The 13,040-nt window shown below is 49.9% G+C and overlaps 2 protein-coding genes across 4 annotated transcripts in view; one reads left to right on the top strand and one right to left on the bottom strand.

The window, feature by feature from the left end:
* Positions 1 to 1,921, top strand: part of LOC105473251 (DnaJ heat shock protein family (Hsp40) member C16) — a 50,550-nt gene extending 48,629 nt beyond the window's left edge. For all 3 annotated transcript variants that reach the window (XR_011625897.1, XR_011625898.1, XR_011625899.1), the window contains one exon: positions 1,785 to 1,921. The gene's annotated coding sequence lies outside the window, so the exon portion shown is untranslated. The remainder of the gene's footprint in view (positions 1 to 1,784) is intronic.
* LOC105473216 (agmatinase (putative)) lies at positions 595 to 12,098 on the bottom strand. The gene is made up of 7 exons (XM_011726883.2): positions 11,742 to 12,098; positions 10,209 to 10,411; positions 7,109 to 7,157; positions 5,871 to 6,066; positions 4,682 to 4,861; positions 1,782 to 1,866; positions 595 to 730 (listed from the first exon to the last, which is right to left on the bottom strand). Exons 1-7 carry the CDS (start codon positions 12,011 to 12,013, stop codon positions 657 to 659), a joined length of 1,059 nt encoding a protein of 352 aa, XP_011725185.2. The 5' UTR covers positions 12,014 to 12,098; the 3' UTR covers positions 595 to 656.
* Between the last annotated feature and the right edge of the window lie 942 nt (positions 12,099 to 13,040).

Below are 13,040 nucleotides of genomic sequence, written 5' to 3'. Positions count from 1 at the left end.
AGCTGGGCGCAGTGGCCCACGCCTGTAATCCCAGCACTTTAGGAGGCTGAGGCGGGTGGATCACCTTAGGTCAGGAGTTCGAGACCAGCCTGGCCAATGTAGTGAAACTCCATCTCTACTAAAAATACAAAAATTAGCCAGGTATGGTGGTGGGCGCCTGTAATCCCAGCTCCTCAGGAGGCTGAGGCAGGAGAATCGCTTGAACTCGGGAGGTGGAGGTTGCAATGAACCGAGATCATGCCATTGCACTCCAGCCTGGGTGACAAGAGCAAAACTCTCTCAAAATAAATAAATAAGATATAGAAATATGGAATGCTTATACAGTATTATTTCATAGTTTTTTTTTAATTTCATGTTTCTAATGTTTAGATAAAAGAAATTCTCCACACTTCCCCTTTATCCTCCATCTTTCATCAAAGGGAAAAAAAAAACAGTACAAGTACTCTTTTGCTTTTTTCCAATTAATCCAAGTTCCTTAGAAATATTGCTGTTTGGGTGAGAGTTCTACTGAATATCCCGATTTCACAGCCAGCAATGACACTTTCAGCAGAAAGTTTTCTTGGCATCAACTCTTTAGTTCTCAGGCTGCTTACTCATAAGTTCTTCTTGAGAACTTGTCAGCGATGCAATCTGTTTTGTCTTGAAGAGCACAAGACTCAGACGGTTGTCACTTTGGGGAGAGCACACAGCATCTCAAACAGCAGGTTAGCCGCCAGCAGGGCTGTGTTCCCTACGAAGAAGTAAAACCTGACATGAATACCCTGCAGACCACCCCCTGAGCCAAGCCTTGGGACTCCTCAGCTTTCTTCCCTTGTGCCTCCTTTTCCAGAGCCCTGTCTTGTACACCCCTCTAGGGCGCCCACCAGCTGTGAACACTCGGCCCGGGCTCTCTGCCTCCACCAAGCATCATTTGGAAATCATATTTTAAAATTCAGAAAGTTCTTTGTTTACCCTGAGAACAGATTTTTCCCAAAGGAGAACCTATAACAATGATGTGTACTGTATATATTATCTACCCTCTGAGGTCGATAGGCCTAACTCCATAAGCTTGTCAACATTAAAATTATTGGGATGGCATCTGCTTCCAAGATCTTAACCAGCTAAGTTCCTACGTGATAAATATTAACATATATTATTTATGCTTTAGAATTCACTTTGCAATGAAACGTCAAAGGAGAAGGGGACTGGGCCACTCTGTCACTAGACTGCAGGCTGGTTTCTTTCTCTTCTGCTGATTGGTGGGCAAGCTAATAATACTTAGCTACCTCCTAGGGGTTTTGTTAGGGTTAATGAGCTCACATTTGTAAGGTGTGCAGTAATAGGTGTGTTTTCTTCACCATTGGACATGCTCAGCCACTTCCCCGAGTCATATAAGGGACTCATCCATTTTCTTTCTTTCTTTTTCTCTTTTTTTTTTTTTGAGATGGAGTCTCGCTCTGTCACCCAGGCTGGAGTGTAGTGGCGCAATCTCAGCTGACTGCAACCTCCGCCTCCCGGGTTCAAGCGATTCTCCTGCCTCAGCCTCCCGAGTACCTGGGATTACAGGTGTGTGCCACCACACCTGGCTAATTTTTGTATCTTCAGTAGTGATGGGGTTTCGCCATGTTGGCAAGGCTGGTCTTGAACTCCTGACCTGAGGTGATCTGCCCACCTCAGCCTCCCAAAGTGCTGGGATTACAGGTGTGTGCCACCACGCCCAGCCCCATTTTCTGCTTATTAACTAGCTTCATGTAATTTAAGCTGCCAGCTGCCCATGGATCACAGTCTTCTTGCTTACTCACCAGAAAGATCATACGGTGGTGAAACTTCGACGAGATCACAGCCCACCACGTTCAGGCCTTGACAACCCCGGATGATCTCCAGAGCCTATTCAAGATCAAGACTGAGTTGTCCACAGTGGTAATCATTTACAGTGAAAAGCACCCAGCAGAGCTTTTCCCAGCACACGCCACCCTTTGGCTTGGAATTGGCTTTCCCTCCATAAACATTTCTTGACTGCCAGGCACACTGGCAGGCCTCCCAGAGGCACAGATAATGCGTACACAGTCCCTGCTCCTGAGGGCTGCATGGTGTGGTGATGGAGACAAGGAAACCAATCGTTTGAATGTCGTGCACCAAGGGCTTCAAGAAAAGCAAGCCCAGAATGGTATCAGCACAGGTAACAGCCTGGAGAGGTGGGTAAGGCTTCCCCAAGGTGGAAATACCCAGTTCAAGGGATAGGCCAGGCAGGGGGAAAAACACAGGCAAAGGCACCAAGATGGAAAAAGTTCAGGTGGTGAGATGTGGCCAGAAGACAGAATAAGTGAGGGAGACTAATGGGAAGAGAGTGACCTTGTCTGAAAGGGTTTCCATCCTGCAGGTGAAAAGCCCAGAAGGTTGCTAAGCAGAGGGATGAGGAATGTGTTTCAGAAATCCCTCATGAGAAGAGAGGATGGTTATAGCCATTTCAAGAGACAGAGTTACGGCCACCCTCCTTTAAGATGTTAGAGGATGTAAGGTACTTGATTAGGTTTAAGCAGTCTTCGTTCATTTACTCTCAAATGTCTTTGAGTGCCTACTATTTGTATGTATCAGGCACTGTTGTAGACTCCAAGGACAAGGTAGGGAACAATACGTAGGTCCTGCCCTCGGGGAGCTTCTAGTCATAACCATTCTGCCTCCGTGCATTTACTCCCTGCACACATTATTGGAGCTTTATTTGGGTGTGTCTAAAATTCTTGAGCTACTTTGGTAGGTAGGTATGCCATCGCATGCATTTTATTTATTTATTTATTTATTTATTTATTTTTGAGACAGGGTCTCTGTCACCCAGGCTGTAGTGCAGTGGTGTGATCATGGCTCACTGAAGGCTTGACCTGCCAAAGTCAACTGATCCTCCTACCCGACCCTCCCTAGTAGCTGGGACTACAGGTGCACACTAGCACACCAGACTAATTTTTATTTTTATTTTTAGTAAAGGTGGGATCTCACTATGTTGCCCAGGCTGGGCTCAAACTCCTGGGCTCAAACGATCCATCCACCCTGGCCTCCCAAAGTGCTGAGGTTACTCCCTGAGCCACTGCACCTGGCCCATTGTATGCACTTTTATTTAAATTTAACCCTAAAAAGATAAGTTTAGTGTTTTTGTTTGTTTTGAGACGGAGTTTCGCTCCTGTTGCCCAGACTGGAGTGCAATGGCACAATCTCGGCTCACCACAACCTCAGCCTCCCAAGTTCAGGTGATTCTCCTGCCCCATCCTCCCAAGTAGCTGGAATTACAGGCATGCACCACCACACCCGGTTAATTTCGTATTTTTAGTAGAGATGGGGTTTCTCCATGTTAGACTGGTCTCAAACTCCTGACCTCAGGTGATGCACCCGCCTCGTGCCTCAGCCTCCCAAAGTGCTGGGATTACAGGTGTGAGCCACTGCCCCGGCCAAGTTTAGTGTTTTTGTTTGTTTGGATTTTTTTGAGGTGGAGTCTTGCTCTGTTGCCCAGGCTGGAGTGCAGTGGCACGATCTCAGCTCACTGCAACCTCCGCCTCCAGGGTTCAAGTAATTCTCCTGCCTCAGCCTCCCAAGTAGCTGGGATTACAGGCCCCTGCCACTGCGCCCAGCTAATTTTTGCACTTTTCTTTTTTTTTTTTTTTTTTTTGAGACAGAGTCTCGCTCTGTCACCCAGGCTGGAGTGCAGTGGCCGGATCTCAGCTCACTGCAAGCTCTGCCTCCTGGGTTTACGCCATTCTCCTGCCTCAGCCTCCCGAGTAGCTGGGACTACAGGCACCCGCCACCTCGCCCGGCGGCTAGTTTTTTGTATTTTTTAGTAGAGACGGGGTTTCACTGTGTTAGCCAGGATGGTCTTGATCTTCTGACCTCGTGATCCGCCCATCTCGGCCTCCCAAAGTGCTGGGATTACAGGCTTGAGCCACCGCGCCCGGCCTAATTTTTGCACTTTTAATAGAGACAGGGTTTCACCATCTTGGCCATGCTGGTCTCAAACTCCTGACCTTGTGATCCACCCACCTCGGCCTCCCAAAGAGCTGGGATTCCAGGCATGAGCCACGGCACCTGGCCAAGTTTAGTGTTCTTAAGAGAGGATACTATTAATGTTGTTCCCATGAACTGTTGTTCTCGTGACAGATGAACTGAAGGCAGGAAGAGCAAATAAAGGATGAAATAAAGGACTATTACATCCCAGATAGGAAACGAAGGCCCTTGCCAAAATCAATCACCCTTCAGTAAGAGAGTATTCAAACTTATCCTCACCCTGGAGAACAGTAAAGGCCTAGGTGCTCTGCTCTTAAGATCCTGTCTTGGCAGCCATGCACGGTGGCTCACACTGGTAATCCCAGCACTGGGAGGCTGAGGTGGGTGGATCACGAGGTCAGGAGTTTGAGACCAGCCTGACCAACATAGTGAAACCCCATCTCTACTAAAAATACAAAAATTAGCCGGGCGTAGTGGCGTGTGCCTGTAATCCCAGCTACTCAGGAGGCTGAGGCAGAAGAATCACTTGAACCTGGGAGGCGGAGGTTGCAGTGAGCCGAGATCGTGCCGCTGCACTCTATCCTGGGCGACAGAGTGAGACTCCATCTCAAACAAACAAAAATCCTATCCTGATTCCTAAAGATTCGCTTCAAGGCCCAGGAAAATGGGTGTTAAGTATCTCCACCCCCAGGAATCTTCACTGGAGTCTCCTTACCTGACTAGGAGTGAGACCAGCAATTTCAGGTGTCCCTGTCCCTGGGGCATAGGCAGGATCCAGAGCATCAATATCAAAGCTGATATAAATGGGTTTGCCTCCCAAATGCTGCCTGACTTCCGCCATCAGAGGAACCAGCGACTTCATCCAGCAGTCTTCAGCCAGAACTACCCGGAAGCCCTGTGGAGACAGGGACTGAGGCTTCTGCCTGGCAGCCTTTACAGGGCGCTTCCTGTTTGCCAGCCCCCTGCTCAGCTCTGTGTGCACATCACACTTGACCCTCCATCTCCGTGAGGAGGGAACTATCATCCTATTTTCCAGGTGAGGAAGGGAGGGACAATGAGTGGTAAGGAAGCAGGGTCAAAGCTGACTGATGGATTTGGGGTCAGAGAGAAGCTCTGCTAAAGCAAGAGTGGGAAACTCAGCAGCTCACGCTAGCACCTTCTGAATTGCTCTGTCCAGAAGACTGGCCTTGGCACACTCTAAAAGCAAGGGATTTGGGTCTTTCCTGTGGGGTCTTGTCACACATGTGTACCTGAGAGCCATTCTGCCTAGAGGGTATGAGGACCAGAACTAAGAAGGTGGCAACTCCTCTTGGGTCCAGACCTCCTCCCCTCTTTTTTTTTTTTTTTTTTTTTTTTTGAGACGAAGTCTCACTCTGTCGCCCAGGCTGGAGTGCCGTGGCACGATCTCGGCTCACTGCAACCTCCGCCTCGCGGGTTCAAGCAATTCTCCTGCCTCAGCCTCCCGAGTAGCTGGGATTACAGATGCGTGCCACCAGGCCCGGCTAATTTTTGTATTTTCAATAGAGACGGGGTTTCACCATGTTGGCCAGGCTGGTCTCGAACTCCTGACCTCAGGTGATCCGCCCACCTCAGCCCCCCAAAGTGCTGGGATTACAGGCTTGAGCCACCGCGCCCAGCCTCCTCCCCTCTTCTAAGCCAGCACCCTCCAAAGGGGTTGGTCGATTTCTGCTTGTCTCCCCACCCCAGCGATAGACTTCCCGTGGCCCATAAACCAACCTCCTCACTCCTGTGCTCCGTATGCCCCTGAGGATGCAAACTCAGCCTTTTATCCCTGCTTTCAGACTTGATTAGCAAAGCCCCTGCTGAACCCCTGGTTGCCACGGGTGAGGCAATGGAGAGGAAGGCATTTTGGGGGCAGGGGTGGGGGGCATTCGGTCTGTCACCTGGCTCCGGTTGTATCTGTAGGGATCCAACGTTGTGGAATAGCCCCGGATGCCAATCTGCGCCACCCGCTTACAGTCCAGGAGACCCTCATCCACACACCGGCGGAAGGGCGCCCCATGGTAGAGCTTCTCTCCTAGGGCCTCGTCGGCCGTGTCCGTGTGCGCGTCCACATGCAGCAGCCCCACTGGGCCATGCCTGATGACAACAGGGCAGCTCAGAGGCCAACCCTCCCTGTGAGGCCCTAGCACAGCCACCCTTCAGGCCACCAATACTTGGTGACGATTCACAGCCACAAAGGGGAGACCTGGCATCCATTTTCTGCCTTGCAACTGGTTCCTGTCTTCTTGAGATCACTTAACATCTCAGAAGAACAATAAACTCACAGCAGTCAGGCAGGAAATAGATATGTTTTGGCTGCCACCCACACCTAACACCCAGAATATGCTTAATTTAGAGACAGGATGAGAATCAAGGCTGGTGGCACAGGCGAGCTTGGCTGAAGGCTCAACTAAACCAAGACATACCCTTTCTCCGACCGAGGAAGAGGAAGCTTCAATCCAGCTCTCTCTATAACCTCCATCAACCCCTGCCAGTCACCCAAAATAAACGTATGATCCAAATCCGTGAGAAATAAATGTAGCTTTGAGCAAAGACCTGCACCCACCCACCTCCAACCAGAATGCCACCCACATGTGCTTCCATAGACACATTCTGGAGCTGCCACCCTCCACCTCGGTCCTTCTGTCTCTTTCTCAAACTAAATTAGCCAAAGTCGGCCAACCCCGGGTAGACTTCCACTACTGGCAAATCAGTCTTTTGATTGTCTGAGAAAGGTGCCCTTTTAGGAGGAAACAAGGGCCTCTCAGCAAGCTCCACCATTGTGCCTGTCAGTGTTTGTTTTTGGCCCTTGAAGCAAAACAGAAACTGAAGTTAACTGAGGTTGTGTATTTCACTAGAGGCTCATCTTCCAAAAGCAGAGGCAAGTTGAAAATGCTGAGCACACATACCAGGACAGATCTAGGGCAAGGGAGGGTGGCCAGAAGTGTTAATAATAAATTGTCTTGGCTTCTAGCTGGTGACTGACAGAGACGCCTGGAGCTCAACCTTAATTTTGATCCCCAGAAGCAGCTCATAACCTGAGCCAGCAGCAGTCACCTAATGCCACCTAACAGCAAACAACTCAGTCCCTGGCTTCTGGCTTTTGAAACCTTGCTGGGCCAAGCCATTTGGGACTTACTTTTTTGCCATCGCTTGCAATATGGGATACGTGATTGTGTGATCTCCACCTGCAAAGAGGAAGAAGAAAGACGTGTGAAAAGTGAATTGGAGGATTACATAGAATAATCTTTTTTTTTTTTTTTTTTTTTTTTTTGCGATGTAGTTTTGCTCTAACTATTGCACAGGCTGGAGTTCAATGGCGCAATCTCGGCTCACTGCAACCTCTGCCTCACAGGTTCGAGCGATTCTCCTGCCTCAGCCTCCCGAGTAGCTGGGATTACAGGTGTGCACCACCATACCTGGCTAATTTTGTATTTTTAGTAGAGAGTTAATTTCACCATGTTGGTCAGGCTGGTCTCAAACTCCTGACCTCAAGTGATCCACTTGCCTCGGCCTCCCAAAGTGCTGGGATTACAGGCATGAGCCACCTTGCCCAGCTGAATAATCTTAACCCAATTTTCACCTTTTCAGACTGGGGAGCTATAACCACAGCTACAATAAGATCTTATTGAATGGTGGGCTGCTTAATGAACCTGGGAGGTCAAGGCTGCAGTAAGCTGTGATCGTGCCACTGCACTCCAGCCTGGGCGACAGAGTAAGACACGATCTCAAAAATATGAGTAGCTTGCCGGGCACAGTGGTTTATGCCTGTAATCCCAGCACTTTGGGAGGCCAAGGCGGGCAGGTCACCTGATGTTGGGAGTTCAAGACCAGCCTGACCAACATGAAGAAACCCCGTCTCTACTGAAAATACAAAATTAGCCGGGGGTGGTAGCGCATGCCTGTAATCCCAGCTACTCCGGAGGCTGAGGCAGGAGAATCACTTGAACCCAGGAGGCAGAGGTTGCGGTGAGCCGAGATCATGCCATTGCACTCCAGCCTAGGCAACAAGGGTGAAACTCCATCTCAAAAATAAATAAATAAATAAATAGCTTGAGCCTAGGAGTTTGAGACCAGCCTGGGCAACATAGCAAGACCATGTCTCTAAAAAGTAAAAGTAAAAATAGGCCAGGCGCAGTGGCTCACACCTGTAATCCCAACACTTTGGGAGGCCAAGACAAGCAGATTGCCTGAGCCCAGGAATTCAAGGTCCACCTGGGCAACACATTAAGACCCCATCTCTGCAAAAAATACAAAAATTAGCCGGGCATGGTGGCAAACTCCTGTAGACCCAGCTACTCAGGAAGCTGGAGTGGAAGGGTCACCTGAGCCCAGGGAGGACAAGGTTGCAGCGAGCCATGACGGCGCCACTGCACTCCAGTCTGGGTGACAGAGTGAGACCCTGACTCAAAACTAAATAAATAAAAGAGGAAATTAGACAAGAGCTACTTTAGGAATTGCCTTTGCAGCGTATTCTAAGAAAATGCCTAGAATAGCTCTGTTCAATAGAAACGTCTATCATGATGAGAATGTTCTATCTGCACTGGCCCATATGGTAGCCACTCTCCACATGTGACACACATGTGACATACATATAGCTAATATGACTCAGAAACTGAGTATTTTATTTTAATTAATTTAAATTTAGGCCGGGCGCGGTGGCTCATGCCTGTAATCCCAGCATTTGGGGAGGCTGAGGCGGGCGGATCACCTGAGGTCAGGAGTTCGAGACCAGCCTTGCCAACATGGTGAAACCCTGTTTCTACTAAAAATACAAAAAATTAGCTGGGCATGGTGGCACGCACCTGTAATCCCAGCTATTCAGGAGGCTGAGGCAGGAGAATTGCTTGAACCCGGGAGGTGGAGGTTGCAGTGAGCCAAGCTGGGCAACAAGAGCAAAACTCCGTCTCAAAAAAAAAAAATAGAATTTAAGTAGCCACATGTGGCTAGTGGCTACCCTATTGGACAGCACAGACCTAGGAAAGTATTCTTTCTGATAATAATAATAGCTAACATTTATTGAAGCTTAAGATATGCCATGCATAGGTCGGGTGTGGTGGCTCACGCCTGTAATCCCAACATTTTGGGAGGCCAAGGAGGGTAGATCACCTGAGGTCAGGAATTCGAGACCAGTCTGACCAATATGATGAAACCCCGTCTCTACTGAAAATACAAAAATTAGCCGGCCATGGTGGCGGGTGCCTGTAGTCCCAGCTATTCAGGAGGCTGAGACAGGAGAATTGCTTGAATCCGGGAGGCGGAGGTTGCAGTGAGCTGAGATTGTGCCATTGCACTCCAGCCTGGGCAACAAGAGCAAAATTCTGTCTAAAAAAAAAAAAAGATATGCCATGTAGGCATTTCATGTGTACTTTCATTATATGCCCCTCACACCATGCGGTGAAGTAGGTGTTATTGTGATCGTTCCCATCTTACAGGTGAGGGCGTGAAGCATCAAGCACGACATACAGCAACATTGCTAGGGAGAAGTGCAGCTGAGACTTCAAACCATGCCATCCGGAAACTACACTCCTCCCACTATGCCATGCAGGCTAGGCTCTCTCTCTAATTTGGCAAAAATGAATCTGGATATTTAGGAAAAGATCCCTGTCATTTTAAGTATTTGTGAACAAGAGAAAAAGTGAGAGTGGGTCAGGGGTGAGAATAAGGGGAAAGCTGCCCTATAGGTTGATGTAGATCCTGAGCAGGACAAAAACACCCTCTTTGCAGTTCTCCTTGCAAATAGTCATTAGAAACATCATCTTGGCCGGGCGCGGTGGCTCACACCTGTAATCCCAGCACTTTGGGAGGCCAAGGTGGGCGGATGGCTTGAGGTCAGGAGTTCAAGACCAGCCTGGCCAACATGGCAAAACCCCGACTCTATCAAAAATACAAAAATTAGCCAGGCATGGTGGTGGGTGCCTGTAATCCCAGCTACGTGGGAGGCTGAGGCAGGAGAATCACTTGAACCCGGGAAGTGGAGGTTGCAATGTGCTGAGATTGCACCACTACACTCCAGCCTGGGTAACAGAGTGACACTGTCACACACAAACACACACACACACGCACGCACAAGTGAAATATTCTCTCCCCAGGGATTAAAATAAATGAATTACATTGCTGTCTTTCCTACTGTCTCCACATATGCAGTGGCTTGCAGGGGAGAAGTAGCTGTACTCAAGCCCCTGATAAATAAACCCTGAGTGCAGGGAACTACTCTGGCTCTTGCAGACTGACATTACCCAAGGTCAGAGGAATACAGCCAGCTGCTACAATTTTCTCATAGGCCTCTTGAATTCGCCGGCAGCTGTCCTGAAGGTTGTAAAGATTGACATTCACATCGCCTAGGTCTGCAACCTTGAGGGACTGGAAGGGGAGGGCCCCCGTGCTAGGATTGACTGTCCGAAGCATCACTGATTCTTCCCGGATGCGGCGAGGTCCGAATCTGCCGAAGGAAGAATCGTCCTATCAGCCATCTGCAGAGATTTCAGGCTCTGCTTAGGCCAGAGCTTCTCAGCCTCAGCAATTTGGGACCAGATGATTCCATGTTGCAGTACTGCATAATGGAATGTTTAGCAGCATCCCTGGCCTGTACTCACTAGGTGCCAGTAGCACCCTTCCTCCAAGGTGTAACAACCAAAAATGCCTCCAGATATTGCCAAATGTCCCCTGAGTGCAAAACCGCCCCACTTGAGAATCACGGATCTAGGCGATATTGAAGAGACTAAAGTGTACTAAATGGCATTAGCCAATTTCATGATCTACCTGAGTCTCAGTTTGCTAATCCGTAAAATATTTACCTTGCACCGTAGTAAGAATTAAATGAGGTAGTCTATGCAAAGCACCTTGCACTTAGGAGACATTTAAAGTGCTGGCTTTCATAATTCAGATCAGGGCAGTCAGATATAGTGTTGCTGAGCTGAAGCAGAAATTGCTGATGTTCAATAATTAGGAAAATGAATTTTGCCTCCTCCGACTTGATCCTAGGAAAACTGCCTTCATTTGAGCATTTCTTGAGTCAGGTGACATCTAGAGATTTGGGGAAGGGGCAGCCAGTTTCTGCTCTCAAATGCAATGTCACCTGCCACTGTAAGCTGGGGAGAGGAGAGGAATCCACAGCAGCCATCCCAGCAAGGCCCCAGGATAGGGACACAGAGGAAGTTCAGGCTTCAGAATCCCTTCTTTTTATTTTTCTTTTTTTCTTTTTTTTTTTTTCTTTTCTTTTTTGAGACGGAGTCTCACTCTGTTCTCCAGGCTGTAGTGCAGTGGCACGATCTCAGCTCACTGCAACCTCCGCCTCCCCGGTTCAAGCGATTCTCCTGCCTTAGCCTCCTGAGCAGCTGGGATTACAGGCCTGCGCGACCACACCCGGCTTTTTTTTTTTTTTTTTTTTTTTTTTTTTTTGTACCTTTGTAGAGGCAGGGTTTCACCATGTTGGCCAGGATGGTCTCAAACTCCTGACCTCGTGATCCGCCCGCCTCGGCCTCCCAAAGTGCTGGGATTACAGGCATGAGCCACCGGGCAAGCCAAAATCCCTTCTTGACCAATTATGACACTAAGATGTGGGAGGCCACGCCCATGTTGAGCCCTGGGGGTCGCTTGTTGAGGGTCCAGGGAACTCAACCATCTCAAACCATAAGGGGTATTTTGGAACCGGCCACCAGCTTCCAACTCGACCCGAGGCCAGCAGGGGCGCCTGTCCCGGTGCTTTCCATGCCCGACAGCCATCAAGCAGTCCCTCCACGTGTCCCCGGCCCCCGCCCTTTAGGCCTTACCTCGCCCCAGGCCGGTTAGAGGTCCCAGTATCCAGGGGCACCCCGATGAAGGCAGCGTCCAGCCCCTCGGGGGAGGTCTGCACCGGCAGGCGCATCATGGAGCAGACGCCCACCGACCGGGCCACCACCTCGGGGCTGGGGGGCTGGTTCCGACGCGCGTCGGAAGCCTGGCGGCTCTGGCGGAGCCCGGGGTGGCAGAGCCCTACAACAGGACGCGCGCCCACGCCGGGCCCCGGCCCCCGGGCGCAGCCGGACGCCAGCAGCCGCAGCATTGCCGCGCGCGGCCCCGACCTCACCAACCAGACAGCCCGCGAGGCCGCCACGATCTGGCTGGTCCCGAAAGGCGAGGCGAATGTGCACGCGCCGGAGCCGGAGCCTGAGCCGGCTCAAAGGTCAGGGGCGCCCTGGGATCAAGGCGGGGGAAGGGCCCAGGGACCGGCCGTGCTTTCCCCTCAACCCCTCTGGACTTCAGCCTCTGGCCTCTGGTAAATAGAGTCAGGCTGGGGGCGCCCACTGGCCGGCACTGTGCCAGGGGTATCTGCGCCCTGCTCCCCACTGTGGCCTTCAGCAACCTCTTCTCCCATTCAGAGTAATTTTGGGTTTTTTTGTTTGTTTGTTTTGTTTTGTTTTGTTTTGTTTTGTTTGAGACGGAATCTCGCTCTGTCACCCAGGCTGGAGTGCAGTGGCGCCATCTCAGCTCACTGAGAACTCCACCTCCCGGGTTCATGCCATTCTCCTGCCTCAGCCTCCCGAGTAGCTGGGACTACAGGCACCTGTCACCATGCCCGGCTAATTTTTTTGTATTTTTAGTAGAGACAGGGTTTCACCATGTTAGCCAGGGTGGTCTCGATCTCCTGACCTCATGATCCAACCGTCTCGGCATCCCAAAGTGCTGGGATTACAGGCCTGAGCCACCGCACCCGGCCTTGTTTGTTTTTATAGATACGATCTCACTATGTTGCCCAGACTAGTCTCGAACTTCTGGACTCAAGTGATGCTCCCACCTTGGCCTCCCAAAGTGCTGGGATTACAGGTGTGAGCTACAGCAGCCACCCCAGAGTAATATTTTTAAAGCCAGAAAGATGTGAAGGAAAAAGATCTTTCTCTAAGCCAGAAAAATAGGAAATGCATTTTTTAAAAAAAAATAATGTATTTTTAAATGTCCAGGGATAGGAGTCTCAAGAAGCAGTGAAGTTAGTTAGTTAGTTAGTTAGTTAGTTAGTTAGTTAGCTACTTAGCTAGCTAGCTATCTAGTTCGTTATTTTGAGACAGGGTCTTGCTCTGCTGCTCAGGCCGGAG

The sequence above is a fragment of the Macaca nemestrina genome, chromosome 1 (assembly GCF_043159975.1).
Source record: "Macaca nemestrina isolate mMacNem1 chromosome 1, mMacNem.hap1, whole genome shotgun sequence".
Classification (NCBI taxonomy): domain Eukaryota; kingdom Metazoa; phylum Chordata; class Mammalia; order Primates; family Cercopithecidae; genus Macaca; species Macaca nemestrina.
Note: the sequence above shows the minus strand (reverse complement) of the source record. Positions and strands in the feature narration are given on the sequence as shown.

What these genes read in the sequence shown, in the direction of transcription:
- LOC105473216 (XM_011726883.2), bottom strand. Translation starts at nt 12,013, where the DNA reads ATGCTGCGGCTGCTGGCGTCCGGCTGCGCCCGGGGGCCGGGGCCCGGC. An exon ending in ACAGATACAACCGGAGCCAG is followed by an intron (nt 4,862 to 5,870) that starts GTGACAGACCGA and finishes CTGTCTCCACAG; the next exon opens with GGCTTCCGGGTAGTTCTGGC. An exon ending in ACCACCGTATGATCTTTCTG is followed by an intron (nt 731 to 1,781) that starts GTGAGTAAGCAA and finishes ACTTCTTCGTAG; the next exon opens with GGAACACAGCCCTGCTGGCG.